The 18,734-nt window shown below is 46.6% G+C and overlaps 1 protein-coding gene across 2 annotated transcripts in view; it reads right to left on the minus strand.

Moving 5' to 3' along the window:
- Positions 1-18,632, minus strand: part of ZFYVE1 (zinc finger FYVE-type containing 1) — a 61,094-nt gene extending 42,462 nt beyond the window's left edge. For both annotated transcript variants that reach the window (XM_025391243.1, XM_025391242.1), the window contains exons 1-2: positions 18,346-18,632; positions 15,444-16,359 (exon numbers count right to left, since the gene is read on the minus strand). In XM_025391243.1, coding sequence (XP_025247028.1) covers positions 15,444-15,926 — 483 coding nt within the window. In that variant the 5' untranslated portion in view covers positions 15,927-16,359; positions 18,346-18,632. The remainder of the gene's footprint in view (positions 1-15,443; positions 16,360-18,345) is intronic.
- Positions 18,633-18,734: the final 102 nt, after the last annotated feature.

Genomic DNA, 18,734 nt, shown 5'->3' on the forward strand with positions numbered 1-18,734 from the left:
AAGGAAGGAAGGAAGGAAGGAAGGAAGGAAGGAAGGAAGGAAGGAAGGAAGGAAGGAAGGAAGGAAGGAAGGAATCTATACGGCTGGGCAGGTGGCTCACACCTGTAATCCCAGCACTTTGGGAGGCCTAGGCGAGTAGATTGCTTGAGGCCAGGAGTTCGAGACCAGAATGGGCACCATGGCAAAACCCCATCTCTACTAACAATACAAGAAATTAGCTGGGCATGGTGGCACATGCCTGTTAGTCTCAGCTACTCAGGAGGCTGAGGTGGAAGGATGGCTTCAGCCAGGGAGGCAGAGGTGGCAGGGAGCTGAGATCACACCACTGCACTCCAGCCTGGGCAACAGTGTGAGACACCTTCTCAAAAGATTTTTATTTTATTTTATTTTATTTTACTTTATTTTACTTCACTATTTTATTTTATTTTATTTTAATTTTATTTTTGAGACAGAGTCTTGCTCTGTCGCCCAGGCTGGAGTGCAGTGGCATGATCTCGGCTCACTGCAACTTCCACCTCCCGGGTTTAAGCCTCCCACGTAGCTGGGATTACAGGCACCTATCGCCATGCCAGGCTAATTTTAGTAGAAACAGGATTTCACCATGTTGGCCAGGCTAGTCTCGAACTCCTAACTTCAGGTAATCCAGCCGCCTCTGCCTCCCAAAGTGCTGGGATTATAGGCATGAGCCACCGTGTCTGGCCTAAAAGATCGTTTTCAGAGAAAAAAAAAGAAACCTATAATAAGATTGCATAAATATATATATATATACACACACACACACACACATATATATATAATACGTAAGAAAACATTCAATCTTCTTCAAAAGAATGATATGGCCCAGTGTGGTGGCTCACGTCTGTCATCCCAGCACTTTGGGAGGCTGAGGCATAAGGATCATGTGAGGCCAGGACTTTGAGACCAGTCTGGGCAACATAGCAAGACCCCGTCTCTATTAAAAATTAAAAAATAGCTGGGCACTGTGGTTCATGCCTGAATCCCACTGATTTAATTTCTTAATTCATGAAACGAGTGGAGGGTTGGGGAGAAGCAAAGGGAAAGTAGGGAGAGAAAGAAAGGAAAAGGGGAAGAGGTAGGTAGGTTGTCTGTAAATATCACAGATCTAGGTAACAGTTAACTGAGACATAGGGAAAAAAATTATAGAGCACCAAATGACCTACCAATTACAAACTAAACCCATGAGTCAGTAGGCCAGAATGGGGATGCAAAAAGAACCATGGAGCCAGGTACGGTGCCTCATGCTTGTAACCCCAGCACTTTGGGAGGCTGAGGCGGGTGGATCACCTGAGGTCAGGGGTTCGAGACCAGCCTGACCAATGTGATGAAACCCCATCTTTACTAAAAATAAAAAAATTAGCTGGATGTGGTGGTGTGTGCCTGTAGTCCCAGCTACTTGGGAGGCTGAGACAGGAGAATTGCTTGAACCCGGGAGGCGGAGGTTGCAGTGAGCCGAGATAGTGCCACTGCACTCCAGCCTGGCAACAGAGGGAGATTTCGTCTCAAAAAAAAAAAAAGAACGGTGTAATCCCCAAAAAGTCTTTACTCAGAGATAAACAAAAAAGAGAGCTTCATTCCAGGGAATGAATGCCTCTGCCATCCCTCCCTAGTCTCATTTAATCTGAGTTTTCACTTTAAATCATTTGTTCAGAGATACTACTGAAACTCACAAAGCACACAATTGACAATTCAATAAGTATTTATGACTGCTGTAGAATGATACACATAAACTGTATTGAGCGCTTTGAAAGAAAAAGTTATGAGAGATGAGTTTAGCTATGTAGATAACATATTCATGAGACAGAAGGGATTGAGCTGGAAAGTAGAGGAACTTCTAGAATACTCTGAATGCTGGATTGCGCAGTATCACGCTGCCCCTTCACTTGAACCTGAGGGTCTGTGACTTCATGCCAGAACCAGGCTCTGGCAGTTCTTTCAACTATTCTAACATCTAGAGTCAAATTTCCTAGGAAAGACAGCAATAACCTAGTCTCATTAAGAAGAAAATCAGGAAGGGACCAAAAATTCTAGAAGCTACCTGGAAGTCCAATTATCCTCCAGTGAAGTCACGCCAGAGATCAGCTACTTATGTATGTCTGGAAAACATCTTTGCCCCAAGAACTCCAACTATGACCAAGCTGACCATATAAACCAGTCAACAGAGCCTCTTCAATGCTAGCCAAAAGCCAGTGAAAAGAGGGGCAAAATAGGCCAGGTGCAGTGGCTCATGCCTGTAATCCCAGCACTTTGGGAGGCCAAGGTGGGTAGATCACCTGAGATCAGGACTCCAAGATCAGCCTGGCCAACATGGTGAAACCCCGTCTCTACCAAAAATGTAAAAATTAGCCAGGCATGGTGGCAGGTGCCTGTAATCCCAGCTACTTGGGAGGCTGAGGCAGGAGAATCACTTGAACCCAGGTTGCAGTGAGCCAAGATTGCACCATTGCACTCCAGCCTAGGCAACAAGAGCGAACCTCTGTCTCAAAAAAAAAAGGGGGGAAATGAACAAAACATTCTCCAGGGAAGCATCCAACCTTCCCCCTCTTCAAAAGCTCCTCCTGTGTCTCTTTCCATAGGTCTTTCCAACTCCTCTTGCCTGAAACTTCTTTACCCTTGTTTTTCTTCCCTTCTTCACAGTCTCCCCACATCTTTCCTCCGATTTCCCATCAAGCAAATGTGTTCAATACATTTAGCAGTTCTAACCTCACATAGAAATGATCTCATGAGAGAGCTCCTCCCAAAGCAGGGAAGACTCCCCGGAAAAGTCTGACCAGCCATCCGAAGTGCGTCTGCCCTATATAATCTCCCGGATAAACTCAAGGGTGGCGCGGCCAGTAGATGCACCCACAGGAAAACACTGAAGGTCAAATTAATAAGAAATATGTCTATTATGTTAATCCTGGCTCAAAAAGCCAAATGCCTGCTCGATTCCAGAAAAATCAATCACTTCAAGGAATTGACAGGCCAGGAAAAAAAAAAAAAAAAAAAAAACAGAATCATGCAAACTGGAGGTAACTTAAAGTAGTTAAAGACAGGTTCTCTAAAAAGCTGACTCACGGTGGTTTCAATGGCTTACATGGGTCAAATTTTAAACATCCTTGTACTAAAACAAAATAGCCTATCAAGTTAAATGCCAAGAGTCTGTTGTAACTGAATGATCCCCAGGCTGAAAAAGCTCACAAGACACTGAGCAGAAACTGAAGGCACATAATAGAGTTTCTTTCATCTTTCTTTTGGTCTGAGTCATCCTCAACCCTATGTTTCCCAGTAAATGCCATATAATGCCTTCCCCTCTACCACTATCACTAAACAAAAGGGGCTTCTACTTGAGTTTCTTTGCCTTAAAGGCAACAACGGAGGACGAGGCCCTGCTACTAACCCAACTATTGGTTATAATTTTGACAGCTCCTAAGATCTTTTTTTTATTGTTATATTTATATGACACCTAAGAAACCAATAATAGATATATTCATGTTCTGACCAGAACTTGCCAAAGGGCTAACCAGCCATTGCACCAAAATTAGTCCTTACATTATAATACTCTGGCCATTGGAAGAGAAAAATGGGAAAATTCAACAATTTGAAAGATGATGATCCCTCTGGCCACAATCTACTGACCAGAATGAAGTCCTGAAGGATTTCCTCCTGTTATGTTATCTACCGGCCAATCTCAGAGGAGCTGAAAAGAACAAGCCCCAGGAAGCTACCCTAGACCAGAAAGCCAAGAACAGGGCCAAGAAAGTGAACGGCAGACAAGCCTAAGATAGAAGTGGCATGGACATGTGGCAGACTAGCACAGCCAGTTTGTGGTAAAGAATTCCCATACAGGGCTGGGTGCAGTGGCTCATGCCTGTAATCCCAGCACTTTGGGAGGCCGAGGCAGGCAGATCACTTGAGGTCAGGAGTTCGACATCAGCCTGGCCAACGTGACAAAGCCCCATCTCCACTAAAAATACAAAAATCAGCTGGGCATGGTGGTAAGAGCCTGTAGTCCCAGCTATTCAGGAGGCCGAGGCAGGAGAATTGCATGAATGCGAGAGGCGGAAGTTGCAGTGAGCCAAGAAGGTGCCACTGCACTCCAGCTGGGTGACAGAGTGAGACTCCATCTGAAAGAAGGAAGGAAGGAAGGGAGGGAGGGAGGGAGGGAGGGAGGGAGGGAGGGAGGGACAGGGGAAGGAAGGGGAAGGAAAGGGAAGGAAGGAAATGAAGGAAGGAAGGAAGAAAGAAAGGAAGGGAGACAGGAAATAGCAGAGGAAACCTCCGCCTCCTGGGTTCATGTGATTCTCCTGCCTCAGCCTCCTGAGTAGTTAGGACTACAGGTGCCTGCCACCACGCCTAGCTGACTTCTATATTTTTAGTAGACATGGGATTTTGCCATGTTAGCCAGGCTGGTCTCGAATTCCTGACCTCAAGTGATCCACCTGCCTCAGCCTCCCAAAGTGCTGGGATTACAGGCATAAGCCACCGTGCCCAGCCTGCTATTTTCCATTCCTGAACTCCACTAGAATAATGTATCTTTTAGTCAAGTCCCAGTATTCTGAGCTGCACTATTCTGGGACTGTAAACAAGTGAAGCCGCCAAGCTACAAGATGAGTCTTCTTAAAGAAGCAATCTCACCAGGCGCGGTGGCTCACGCCTGTAATCCCACCACTTTGGGAGGCCCGAGGCAGGTAGATCCCCTGAGGTCAGGAGTTTGAGACCAGCCTGGCCAACATGGTGAAACCCTGTCTCTACTAAAAATACAAAAATTAGCCAGGTGTGGTGGCAGTCACCTGTAATCCCAGCTACTCAGGAGGCTGAAGCAGGAGAATCGCTTGAACCCAGGAGGCAGAGGTTGCAGTGAGCCAAGATCGCGCCATTGCACTCCAGCCTAGGCAACAAGAGTGAAACTTTGTCTCCAAAAAAAAAAAAAAAAGAAGTGGTCCCAATGAGAGGATGTCCACCAATGACTTCGCTGAAGGGAAGGACGAAGAGTCTCATCTCTGGCTCCCATTTTAGAAAGGGTCGGCCCCAAGTGAACATTCCCTTAGCCTCTTACTGACTACTCCTGGGTCACTGAGCTTCTTTACCAACCTACACCTAGAGCATGAGAGGCCTCAGCTTCAAGAGTCTTTGGGCATAAAAAGGCCCTTGGCTCTCCTGATATTCCAGTCAGAAACAATCAGCATGCAGGTGGAACAGGTGGAGGCTCTTGTCAGTTTGCTGCTCTGTTCTCTCAGAAAGAGGACACTCGCAGGTAAGTTTGGTAGAAATGAGACAGAGGAGAATGGGATGGTTGTACGGTGTCTTTTTAAAAACACAAGAATCGCCAGGTTCGGTGGCTCATGCCTGTAATTCCAGCACTTTGGAGGCCAAGGCGGGCGGATCACCTGAGGTCAAGATTTCAAGGCCGGGCGCGGTGGCTCACGCCTGTAATCCCAGCACTTTGGGAGGCCAAGGTGGGCAGATCACAAGGTCAGGAGATCGAGACCACGGTGAAACCTCGTCTCTACTAAAAATACAAAAAATTAGCCGGGCGCGGTTGTGGGCGCCTGTAGTCCCAGCTACTCGGGAGGCTGAGGCAGGAGAATGGCAGGAACCCGGGAGGCGGAGCTTGCAGTGAGCTGAGATCCGGCCACTGCACTCCAGCCTGGGCGACAAAGCGAGACTCCGTCTCAAAAAAAAAAAAAAAAAAAAAAAAAGATTTCAAGACAAGCCTGGCCCATACGGTGAAACCCCGTCTCTACTAAAAAAACAAAAATTAGCCAGGTGTGGTGGCGGGCGCCTGTGGTCCCAGCTACTCGGGAGGCTGAGGCAGGAGAATCGCTTGAACCTGAGAGGTGGAGACTGCAGTGAGCTGAGATCGCGCCACTGTACTCCAGCCTGGCAACAGAGCAAGACTCTATCTCAAAAATAAATAAATAAAAAATAAAAACACAAGAACAAAGAAAAACAAATGCCTTTTACTGTTTCACCTTTCTTCTCCTAACAGGTTAACATTCTAATAAAATGCGATGTCTGACTCCCACACAAGACCCAAGAGATGGGAAAATTCTATCCTCTTCCTCCACTACGAACTCTAACTACCAGAAATCCTATTCTTCTGATCTTTAACTTATGTGCTAAGGTGTTGCCTCTGGCTTCAAGAGATTACAGATGGCTCGTCAGCATGAATCATTTATTTATTACGAGCTCTAAATAATGGATCTGGGCCGGGCGTGGTGGCTCACACCTGTAATCCCAGCACTTTGGGAGGCCAAGGTGGGTGGATCACGAGGTCAGGAGATGGAGACCATCCTAGCTAACAAGGTGAAACCCCGTCTCTACTAAAAGGACAAAAAAGGGCATGCTCTAAGAGGCCTCTCATGCTCTAAGTGTAGGGCATGGTGGCCGGCGCCTGTAGTCCCAGCTACTCAGGAGGCTGAGGAAGGAGAACAGCCTGAACCTGGGACGCGGAGCTTGCAGTGAGCCAAGATCGTGCCACTGCACTCCAGCCTGGGCAACAGTGCAAGACTCCGTCTCAAAAATAAATAAATAAATAAATAAATAAATAAATAAATAAATAAATAAAGGATCTGTAAGTCCTTTGGTTTTCCTAGCACAGTTCCACTGAGGCTAGAAAAATCAATGAATACGGCTGGACGCAGTGGCTCATGCCTGTAATCTCAGCACTTTGGGAGGCCAAGGCTGGTGGATCACCTGAGGTCAGGAGTTCAAGATCAGCCTGGCCAAAATGGTGAAACCCCGTCTCTACTAAAAATTAGCCGGGTGTGGTGGTGGGTACCTGTAATCCCAGTTACTCAGGAGGCTGAGGCAGGAGATTCACTTGAACCCAGGAGTCAGGGGTTGCAGTGAACCAAGATTGTGCCACTGCACTCCAGCCTGAGCAACAAGAGCAAAACTCCAGTCCCCAAAAAAGAAAAAAAAAAAAGATCAATAAATACAACTCAGAAAGTCTTACCATTTCATTAGAGAGGTTACAAAATATATCAAAAGAGAATGCTGACTCCACCAGCTAAATTACTTGAGGAGCAGACAGAACTAAAAGAGGGAAGAAAAGGATGAGGTACAGTAATCCCAGCAGTTTGGGAGGCCACAGGAGGATCATATGAGCCCAGGAGGTAGAAACCAGCCTGGGCAACAGAGTAAGGCCCTGTCTCAAAAGACAAAAGAAAAAGATGAAGGAGGCCGGGCGCGGTGGCTCAAGCCTGTAATCCCAGCACTTTGGGAGGCCGAGACGGGCGGATCACGAGGTCAGGAGATCGAGACCATCCTGGCTAACACGGTGAAACCCCGTCTCTATTAAGAAATACAAAAAACTAGCCGGGCGAGGTGGCGGGCGCCTGTAGTCCCAGCTACTCGGGAGGCTGAGGCCGGAGAATGGCGTGAACCCGGGAGGCGGAGCTTGCAGTGAGCTGAGATCCGGCCACTGCACTCCAGCCTGGGCGACAGAGCAAGACTCCGTCTCAAAAAAAAAAAAAAAAAAAAAAAAAAGAAAAAGAAAAAGATGAAGGAAAAACTGATGTTTGGTTCAATTTTTTTGTCCCTTATATATTTGCCACTTCACTAGTGTCCAGATGTCCTATTAGACTAAACCTTCATCTGTCAGATCCCTCACTTTCTCAATCTCAGCACTACTGACCTTTTATACCACCAGATAAACTCCTTCTGTCGGGGGCTGCCCTACGTCCTGCCTGTGGTTTTAAGTAGCACCCTGGCCTCTATGCACTATTCAGTAGCATATTCCCCCCAAAGCTCTGTTGTGACAAACAAAGATGTCTCCAATCATTGCTAAATGTCCCTTGAGGGAATAAAATCGCTCCTGATTGACAACCACTGTGTTAGATAACACAAATGAGACTAATTTATCTGTCTTTTTTGTATCAATCAGGTTCTTAAAGACTTAGTTTTATCAATTTCACACAATAAAACCTGGTGTCTTAAATAAGCAAGTGTTATTTGTACAAACCAAATGCCTACAAGTCACCACTGAGTTCCCTTACTCCCTCACTCCTCCATCCAACATATCGGCACTCCTATTTTACCTACGAACTTTGTCCAAAACTCATCAGTCTCCCCATTTCCCCATCTCAGTAACATCAAATCTACACCACTTCTTTCCTCACCCTCTGCAACAGCCTCCTAAGCGGTCTCCCTGCCTTCCTTCCTGTCCCTCTACAGTCACTACCATCTAGTCTATACATCAGTCTCTTATCAGGTCACTACAGCTTCTATCGGGTCCAGTGACTTCTTAGCATAAAGCAGTCTGGTGTCTCCCGTCACCCTTAAAATAAAATCCGCTGGCCGGGCGCGGTGGCTCAAGCCTGTAATCCCAGCACTTTGGGAGGCCGAGACGGGCGGATCACGAGGTCAGGAGATCGAGACCATCCTGGCTAACACAGTGAAACCCCGTCTCTACTAAAAATACAAAAACTTAGCCGGGCGAGGTGGCGGGCGCCTGTAGTCCCAGCTACTTGGGAGGCTGAGGCAGGAGAATGGCGTAAACCCGGGAGGCGGAGCTTGCAGTGAGCTGAGATCCGGCCACTGCACTCCAGCCTAGGTGACAGAGCGAGACTCTGTCTCAAAAAAAATAAAATAAAATAAAATAAAAATAAAATCCGCTTACTTCTACAGCCTGCATGGCCTCCTATGCTCTGGAATCTGCTTCCCTCTGCACCTCTTTCCTTACTATTCTCTGCCAGCTCACTCCAGCCACACTGGCATTCTTTCTAGCCTCAAACATGCCATCCGACCTTCATTTTCTTCCCATCCCCTCTATCTGGAGGTCTACATACCACATTAGCATTACCCATCAGGTCTCTGCTTAAAAATCACGTCTGCAAGCCAGGGGCAGTGGCTCATGCCTGTAATCCCAGCACTTTGGGAGGCTGAGGTGGGCGGATCACCTGAGGTCTGGAGTCCAAGACTAGCCTGGCCAACATGGCAAAACCCCATCTCTACTAAAAATACAAAGATTTGGCCGGGCGCGGTGGCTCAAGCCTGTAATCCCAGCACTTTGGGAGGCCGAGACGGGCGGATCACGAGGTCAGGAGATCGAGACCATCCTGGCTAACACAGTGAAACCCCGTCTCTACTAAAAATACAAAAAAAAAATTAGCCGGGCGTAGTGGCGGCGCCTGTAGTCCCAGCTACTCGGGAGGCTGAGGCAGGAGAATGGCGTAAACCCGGGAGGCGGAGCTTGCAGTGAGCCGAGATCGCGCCACTGCACTCCAGCCTGGGGGCAACAGAGCGAGACTCCGCCTCAAAAAAAAAAAAAAAAAAATACAAAGATTAGTCAGGTGTGGTGGTGGGTGCCTGTAATCCCACCTACTCGGGAGGCTGAGGAAGAAAAATCACTTGAATCCGGGAGGCAGAGGTTGCAGTGAGGTGAGATTGCACCGCTGCACTCCAGCCTAGGTGACAGAGCAAGACTCCGTCTCAAAAAAAAAAAAAAAAAGTCACCTCTACAACAAGACCTCCTCTGACCATCCTGCCAAAGAGGCTTCCAAATCACTCTCTCAGGTGTTTACATGTGTGAAATCTGCTTTCCCCACCTGAATGGTAAGCTTTATGAAGTAATGGACCATGTCTTATTAACCATGTATCCCCAGAACATAAGAAATGCCTGGCACAGCTGGGCGCAGTGGCTCATGACTGTAATCCCATCACTTTGGGAGGCCAAGGCAGGCAGATCATGAGGTTACGAGTTCAAGACCAGTCTGACCAACATGGTGAAACCCCATCTCTTCTAAAAATACAAAAAAATTAGCCAGGCGTGGTGGCACGCACCTGTAATCCCAGCTACTCAGGAGGCTGAGGCAGAAGAACTGCTTGAACCCCGGAGGTGGAGGTTGCAGTGAGCCAAGATCGTGCCACTGCGCTCCAGCCTAGGTGATAGAGACTCCATCTCAAAAAAAAAAAAAGTTCCTGGCACATAATATATGCGCAAAAATTGTGATGAATTAATGGATGTCTTTGGCCAGCAGGTCAAATGTGTCCATTTAGGAGCCACAGGTGACTTTCTACTTCTGAGACCAAAAGTCAGCCTCTCCTCAAATTTACCACTATAGTACACACTCACATGACAAGGTAATGATAAAATGTTCACCCTCAAAGGAAGCTTTTTGTGCTTTTACATTTTCTAAAAGAAACTGAATAGTACTCAAATCATACACAAAAATCTTAGGAGACTCTAGGCCATAGAATTTGAGGAGACCACACACAAGGGTTACAGCCTACAAGGTGCTAAAATAACCTCTATCTATGGGCCAGGCACAGTGGTGCCCACCTGTAGTCCCAGCTACTTGGGCAGCTGAAGTGGAAGGATTGCTTGAGCCCAGGAATTCAAGGCCAGCCCGGGCAACACCCCATCTAAAAAAATGGGGCAAGACCCCATTTAAAAAAAAAAAAATCCCTATGTACTAAATTGAAAAGGCTCAAAATGCTCAAAACCCACAAATGCCTAGAAACATGAGAAGAAAAACAAAACTGGAACCTAACTGATAGACTCTTTACTGCTATGAGGAAGATCATCAATAATATTTTGATAATGATAAATAATAATACATTTATGCAGAGCTATGGTTCATTAGATTCTCACAGCAGCCATAAAGAATTGGTGAGCTGGTGCTTTTGGCCACAATCAAGTTTAATTAGAAAGTTTAGGCCAGAGCGGGGCACAGTGGCTCACGCCTGTAATCTCAGCACTTTGGGAGGCCGAGGCAGGTGGATCACAAGGTCAGGAGTTCGAGACCAGCCTAACCAACATGGTGAAACCCCGTTTCTACTAAAAATACAAAAATTAGCCAGGCATGGTGGTGGTGCCTACAATCACAGCTACTTGGGAGGTTGACACAAGAGAATCACTTGAACCCAGGAGATGGAGGTTGCAATGAGCCGAGATCGCACCATAGCACTGCAGCCTGGGCAACAGAGCAAGACTCTGTCTCAGAAAAAAAAAAAAAAAAAAAAAGAAAGAAAATTTATGTCAGGCACAGTGGCTTACACCTGTAATCCTAGCACTCTGGGAGGCCAGGGCGGGCGGGTCATGAGGTCAAGAGATCAAGACCATCCTGGCCAACATGGTGAAACCCCGTCTCTACAAAAAATACAAAAATTTGCTGGACATGGTGGCACACACCTGTAATCCCAGCTACTTGGGAAGCTGAGGCAGAAGAATTGCTCGAACCCAGAAGGCGGAGATTGCAGTGAGCCAAGATTGTGCCACCACACTCCAGCACCTGGGCAACACAGTGAGACTCCATCTCAAAAAAAAAACAAAGGAAAGGAAAGGAAAGGATAAGTATATACGAAAAAATTCTAGAAAGGCATGCAGTTCACTGTTTTTTGTTTTGTTTGTTTTTTCAGACAGACTCTCGCACTGTCACCCGGACTGGAATGCAATGGTGCAATCTCAGCCTCCCAAGTAGCTGGGATTACAGGAACATACCACCACACCAGGCTAATTTTCTGTATTTTTAGTAGAGACGGGGTTTCACTATGTTAGCTAGACTGGTCTCGAGCTCCTGACCTCGTGATCCCCCAGCCTCGGCCTCACAAAGTGTTGGGATTACAGGTGTGAGCCACCACGCCTGGCCACAGTTCATCGTTAATGATGACTACTTTAAGAAAAAAAAAGCAGGAGCCAGGCATGGTGGCTCATGCCTGTAATCCCAGCACTTTGGGAGGCCAGGGTAGGAGAATCAATTGAGGTCAGGAATTGGAGACCATCCTAGCCAATATGCAAAACCCGGTCCCTACTAAAAACACAAAAATTAGCAGGGCGTGGTGGTGGGTGCCTGTAATCCCAGCTACTTGGGAGGCTGAGGCAGGAGAATCGCTTGAACCCGGGATGCAGAAGTTACAGTGAGCTGACATCGTGCCATTGCACTCCAGCCTGGGCAACAGAGTGAAACTCCATCTCAAAAAAAAAAAGAGAGAAAAAAAGAAAGGAAAGGAGGCTGGGCACAGCGGCTCACACCTGTAATCCATGCACTTTGGGAGCCCAAGTCAGGCTGGTCTCAAACTCCTGACCTCATGATCCACCTGCTTTGGCCTCCCAAAGTGCTGGAATTACAGGTGTGAGCCACCGCACTCAGTCTGTATTTTCAGTAGAGATGGGGTTTCACCATGTTGGTCAGGCTGGTCTCAAACTGCTGACCTTGTGATCCACCCGCCTCGGTCTCCCAAAGTACTGGGATTACAGGCGTGAGCCACCATGCCTAGCTAATTTTTTTTATTTTCAGTAGAAACGGTGTTTGACCATGTTGGTCCAGCTGCTCTCGAACTCCTGACCTCCGGTGATCCACCTGCCTGGGCCTCCCAAAGTGCTGGGATTACAGGCATGAGCCACCATGCCTGGCCTTGATATCCATTTTTTAAAAACTGAAGTTGGCTGGGCATGGTAGCTCACTCCTGTAATCCCAGCACCTTGGGAGGCTGATGCAGGTGGATAATTTGAGGTCAGGAGTTCGAGACTAGCCTGGCCAACATAGAGAAACCCCGTCTCCACTAAAACAAACACAAAAATTAGCCAGGCAAGTGGTGCATGCCTGTAGTTCCAGCTACTCAGGAGGCTGAGGCAGGAGAATCGCTTGAATCTGGGAGACGGAGGTTGCAGTGAGGCAAGATCATGCCACGGCACTCCAGCCTGGGGGACTGAGTGAGACTCTGTCTCCAAAAAAAAAATAAAACAACTGAAGTTTAGATGTGACAACACCAATCAGTAAGTATTTATGCACTGACAATGTGTTTACCATTGTACATGGTATAGGCCATGAAACATGGTCCTGCTCTCCAGAAGTTCACAATCTAGCTTAATTTATAACCTAGATTTATGTCAATCATCTAATTGTTTTGAACATTCACTATTAGAAAACTGAACTAGATATTTTAAGCATTTCTCCATTTATGACTCTATGAGAACAAATCACCTAAAATCAATGAATTCTATGTCTAAACCATCAGTCCCAAGAATGCTGCTTGCAATTAACAAACTGTTATATCCTGGGAAGTGGTTAATGTTTATGAAGGGAGGAAATGTGGGAAGAATCTTTACAAACAATCCAATTATATACATATTACATACAAGAAATAAAGATGAAGGACCAATATCATCTCTGGGTAGTTAGATTTATCTTCTTCATTACACTTCTTTAAATGCTCTTAATTCTCAACTAAGGAACACATATCAATGCTACAAAAAAGAAAAAAAAATACACATCCTCCTCCCCAAAAAAGCCTTCTTTTTAAAGGTGCCAATGCAATCCATGAGGGTTACTAGTTCATCCCAAAGCTTCCCCTCATTTGACAAAAGTGGCAACAACCAAACTATGACTTTCCAAAAGCTGACATTACAGAGAACTGATAGCAAAACCACCAAGAACCATCCAAAATCCAAGTGTTCCATTTATAAAAGATTTAGTCCACAATGTCACCCAATTAGAGCATAATCCATAATGAAGACATTATTGCTAACAAGGGACGCGGAATGGGATCTGGGTCACTCTTCCATAACTATTTGTTCCTCTCAAACCAATAAAGAAAAGTCTGTGTTAGCAAAGTATTTAGCTGACAATAGAAGTACATAGGAATCATGATGTAATTCATTTCCATCAACTTATCCAAGGAGGAAAAAAGTACAGAAGAAAAATATTAGGTGGGTAATTAGGGAGCCTCTCAAATGGTAACTTACATAGGTACTCCCCTCCAAACTGGAAACTGAAGGAGTCATCACCATCAAAAGTACTGAGTCAGTGAACCACAGATACTCCACAGTGATACTGAGGACAACAAACTGGTACTGGATACCATGTGCCAGACTGTGATAAAAATCATTTAAGCTGTGCGTCAGTTTCACTTCTACTTTACAGGATTGTTGATAGAACTCAAAAAGATTAGGAATGGAAAGGATTTTTATCACTTACCCTTGGCTATGCAGTGATTGGTAAACAAGGATGTGAATTCGAGCAAACTTCACTTGAAAGCCCACTCAAAAGAAAAGTATAGACACTACACTACCTTCATTCCAAAGTATAAACATTATACTACTCCTTCCCCAATCTCGCCTGGCTGTCACAACACTACCATCTCCCCAACTCAGACTCAAGCCAAATATCCCCTAGTCATTCTGTACTCCCAGATGCCCTCACTGGCTTTTACTGATCAGAAACCTATACAAGAAAATATGAAGAGACCAGCCGATCATTCCTGTAATCCCAACACTTTGGGAGGCCAAGGCGGGTGGATCACTTGAGTTCAGGAGTTCGAGACCAACCTGGCCAACATGGTGAAACCCCATCTCTACTAAAAATTCAAAATTAGCCAGGCATGATGGCACGCGTCTGCAATCTTAGCTATTCGGGAGGCTGAGGCAGGAAAATAGCTTGAATCCAGGAGGCAGAGGTTGCAGTGAGCCGAGATGGCACCACTGCACTCCAGCCTGTGTGACAGAGCAAGAGTCCACCTCAAAAAAAAAAAAATATACACACACACACACGTATATATATATGTGTATATATATATGTGTATATATATGTATATATATGTATGTATATGAAGAGACCATCTGGAAAGAATATTGTCCTTATTAAAAGCCACTTTTTTTTTTTTTTTTTTTTTTTTTTTTTTTTTTTTTTGAGACGGAGTCTCGCTCTGTCGCCCAGGCTGGATTGCAGCGGCCCGATCTCGGCTCACTGCAAGCTCCGCCTCCCGGGTTCACGCCATTCTCCTGCCTCAGCCTCCGGAGTAGCTGGGACTACAGGCGCCCGCCACCACGCCCGGCTAGTTTTTTGTATCTTTTAGTAGAGACGGGGTTTCATCGTGTTAGCCAGGATGGTCTCGATCTCCTGACCTCGTGATCCGCCCGTCTCGGCCTCCCAAAGTGCTGGGATTACAGGCTTGAGCCACCGCGCCCGGCCTAAAAGCCACTTTTTAAAGACCTGCCTGTCTAAATCGAGATAGCAGGTTTATGCCTTATTACCTAGCACTCCCATGGAACCCAATGTTGAGTGTGTATTTCCCTGGAAAGATACAGTCCTGCATCACTATCATTTACTCACGGCTTGCCAGGGTGCTCTCATTCTGAAGTGTTTTAAATCAGTTTGTTCCAATAATGCTACAATTAATACTAACAACAGCTACCATATACACTGACCATTTACTACACAACAGGCTCTACAAACACTGTCTCATTTCAACCTCACAACTCAATGAAGTAGGCTGTCCCCCATTTTATAGATGAAAAAGCTAAGGCTCAGAGAAATGTAATTCGACCAGAGGTCATGCAGCTGGTAACTAAATCTGACTCCATGCAGCTAAAGCCTCCAGAGGTCTTGCCTTTTAATGATTAAAATGTGATCTCCTCTCGGACATTGGTTTCGGAGAGCTGCCTTCCAACAACGGATCTGCTCCACTACACATGAATCCCACGATACCCATGTGCTTACCTGAACTTCTTCATTTTCGTCTACTAGGAGGAAACTCACAACCTTCTCAGTCATCTTCTTCCTCTTGGTCTCCTCATCCATCTCTTCTGCCTCCAGTGACCCCTGGAGATTACTGACATTGTACACAGTAACAGGGTGTCTCCTTTTGTTACCCCCAGAATGAGTCCTCTTCTGGCACTCCAGGCACAAGTTGATTTTGCAGGTCTGGCACCTCACTATTGCCCTCTGCCTCACACCTGGTAAATGCCCACTGAGACCCTTGCAGAGGTCACAGTAAGGGACATGGCCAGGTTTGAGTCTTATCCGCTCATGGTTTCTCAGGCGCTCCTGCCGGTGGAGCTCCTCCTCGCAGCGGAGACACTGCAGACTGCAGCACTCATCACACTCAAAGATAGCTTCATCCGTCCCACTGCAGGCGTAACTTTCCTGGCACATCAGCCCCGGATTCAGGCCCTTCTCTGCTGGGGAAGTCTGGGCACTCATACTCACACTGGTAAGGAAACACACCCACCATATAACAGTCACTGAGCTTGCCCGGGGAGTGAAGACAAATATTTGAGTCTGAAGACTGCACGAAACCTCCCCAGGGTTCTGAACACTTTAAAAAAGAACACCTTTCATGTCCTCCTGTTATAGCTCTGGACAAACAAATGTTCAAATTTTTAATTTGCTGCCTCCAAGACTCTTGTATCAGCAGCAACGTTGATTTGGTTTAATGGTTTCATCCTCCATAAAGTGTAAGCAAAGAGGTGGTCAAAATTGACTTGGAAGGGTCTTTTATGGCTGAGAGAGGTCTGATGGATTCACGGCGGTGGGTTCACCAGTTGGACATCAGCTACAAAGTTTTGGTAACGAAAGAAACTGGCCAGGAGCTTTTCAATATAATTCGACCTGAAGTCAGTATTTCAGGGGATACCTAGAATAGGGGAAGGAAAAGGATTTCAATCATCTAAAAAACGGAAGTGCACCTTTAAAAAAAAAAAAAATATTGTGACTAAATTAAATACTAGCCCAAAACTGCTGAGACAAATCTCATTACTTTTTCTTTTTTCTTTTTTTCTGAGACAGAGTTTTGCTCTTGTTGCCCAGGCTGGAGTGCAATGGGACAGTCTCGGCTCACCGCAACCTCCGCCTCCCAAGTTCAAGCGGTTCTCCTGCCTCAGCCTCCCAAGGAGTTGGGATTACAGGTGCCCACCACAGCGCCCAGCTAATTTTTGTATTTTTAGTAGAGACGGGGTTTCACCATGTTGGCCAGGCTGGTCTTGAACTCTTGACCTCAGGTGATCCGCCCGCCTTGGCCTCCCAAAGTGCTGGGATTACAGGCGTGAGCCACCACACCTGTTCAGAAATCTCATTTTTTATCTTAACACTTACACTGGCTTATTATATAACCAGGTGCAGTGGCTCATACCTGTAATTCCATCACTTTGGGAGGCCGAGGTGGGCAGATCACTTGAGGTCAGGAGTTCAAGACCACTCTGCCCAACATGGTGAAATCCCATCTCTACTAAAAATACAAACATTCACTGGGCATAGTGGCGGGCGCCTGTAATCCCAGCTACTAGGGAGGCTGAGGCAGGAGAATTGCTTGAACCCGGGAGGTAGAGGTTGCAGTGAGCCGAGATCTTGCCACTGCACTCCAGCCTGGAAGACAGAGTGAGACTCCCTCAAAAAAAATAATAATAATAATAAATATTTTCAAAATTATAGCTAAAGTTCCTCCTCTTGACAACAAACGCCACCTCTAGGCCCAAGGCATTTAAAAGACTTTGCTGCTCTATTTGCCAGACTGGAATTTTCTGTTCATTCAGTTATTAAATCCAGAATCTAAATCACTAAGTGAGTAGTCCTTGGAAGGACAGCCCTCTGCACCCCCACATGCATCCCACAATTGGGAGGAGTGGAGAGGCTTGTATAAAGCTAATGAAAATGTAATAATGAACTTTAGATCTATCAAATACCTGGGCCGACCCGGTTAGCCTTGTAACTGGATTGTTTCAACTCCAGTTAGACATATACTGAGGACTCTAAACTTAGAAACAATAGTAATAATTTCATGTTTAAAAACAATTTTTTTACTTTGTAATTCTTCTGTCCCTTCTTTCACTAACTGCCAAAAAAAAAAAAAAAGGAGCAACAGGAGACAATTCCTCTACTATAACCCATGGCAAAGCCAGGCCTGCAGTGAATCAAAACAAGTAATTTTTCTCTTTGTCACTTAAAAACTAACTTAAAAATAACTTCAAAATAGGAAAAAAGGTAACTGGGCCAAGAAAGGGACTTTTGTCACTTTGACAATTATATTCCTAATTCCCCCTAGCCTTGACCCCCATTCCAAGGCCCCAACAAGGTGTAAAGCCTGCCTTTCTGATAGTCACTCCTCCCCTACAGTAATCAATCTATCAATCTTATTTTTAGATAAACAAGGAAGGCGAAGGGAGTGACTAGGGGATCTTATTTACACTCTAACCTCAGAGGTGCCCAGCCAACTCCCAAAACAGAAACAAAAATCAAACTTGTCACAATTGAGAAAAATATAAAATCAACCTTCAAAAGTACACCTTACCCCCGGCCATGTCAAGCAAACATTTTGCCCACTCGGGCCCCCACCTCGACACCCCTCCCCAGCCGGGGGTTCCTCACCCTTCCTTCCACCCGGACACCACCGCCACAACCCGAGGGGCAGGAGCGGAGCCTAAGAACAAAGAAGGTCCCCCAAAATCTCCCCCACGCCAGCAAAGCCCGGAGCCGAATCCATTGTTTATACCACCCCACCCCCACCCCCGCCGCACCCGCCCCTCCTTCCTCCCGAGGGCAGCCGGAGCCCCAGGACGATCACTCGCCCCGCGCTGGGCCGTGCCCTCCCCGCCCTGCCCTGCCCGCCGCGGCCCGGGGATCCCACCACGGAGCAGCTCGGCCGCAGCAAGGCGGCGTCGGGGGGCCGCAGGGCGCCGGTGGGGACAGAGGCTGTGCCTCAGGACACCGGCAGATCCATCCTCATCTCCATCTCCGCCACCCTCCTCCTTCGTTGCCTCCCGGGCTTCCTCCTCTCCTGTTGTCAGTTGGGATCAGCTGATCGGAGTGAACTTCTCCCAGCTTGGACTAACAGGAAGGCGTGAGCGGTGCAGCCCAGAAAGGGAGGAGCGAGAGAGGGAGGAGCCCACCGCTAGCGAGGGCGGAGTGCGCACTGCCTCCTGGGAGATGTAGCTCCTCGCGGCGCACTTTCGCCCCACATCCCGGAAGGGAAGACTCTGAATGACTACAACTCCCAGTACTAAAGAGGCTGCTCTT

The sequence above is a fragment of the Theropithecus gelada genome, chromosome 7b, assembly GCF_003255815.1.
Source record: "Theropithecus gelada isolate Dixy chromosome 7b, Tgel_1.0, whole genome shotgun sequence".
Lineage (NCBI taxonomy): Eukaryota > Metazoa > Chordata > Mammalia > Primates > Cercopithecidae > Theropithecus > Theropithecus gelada.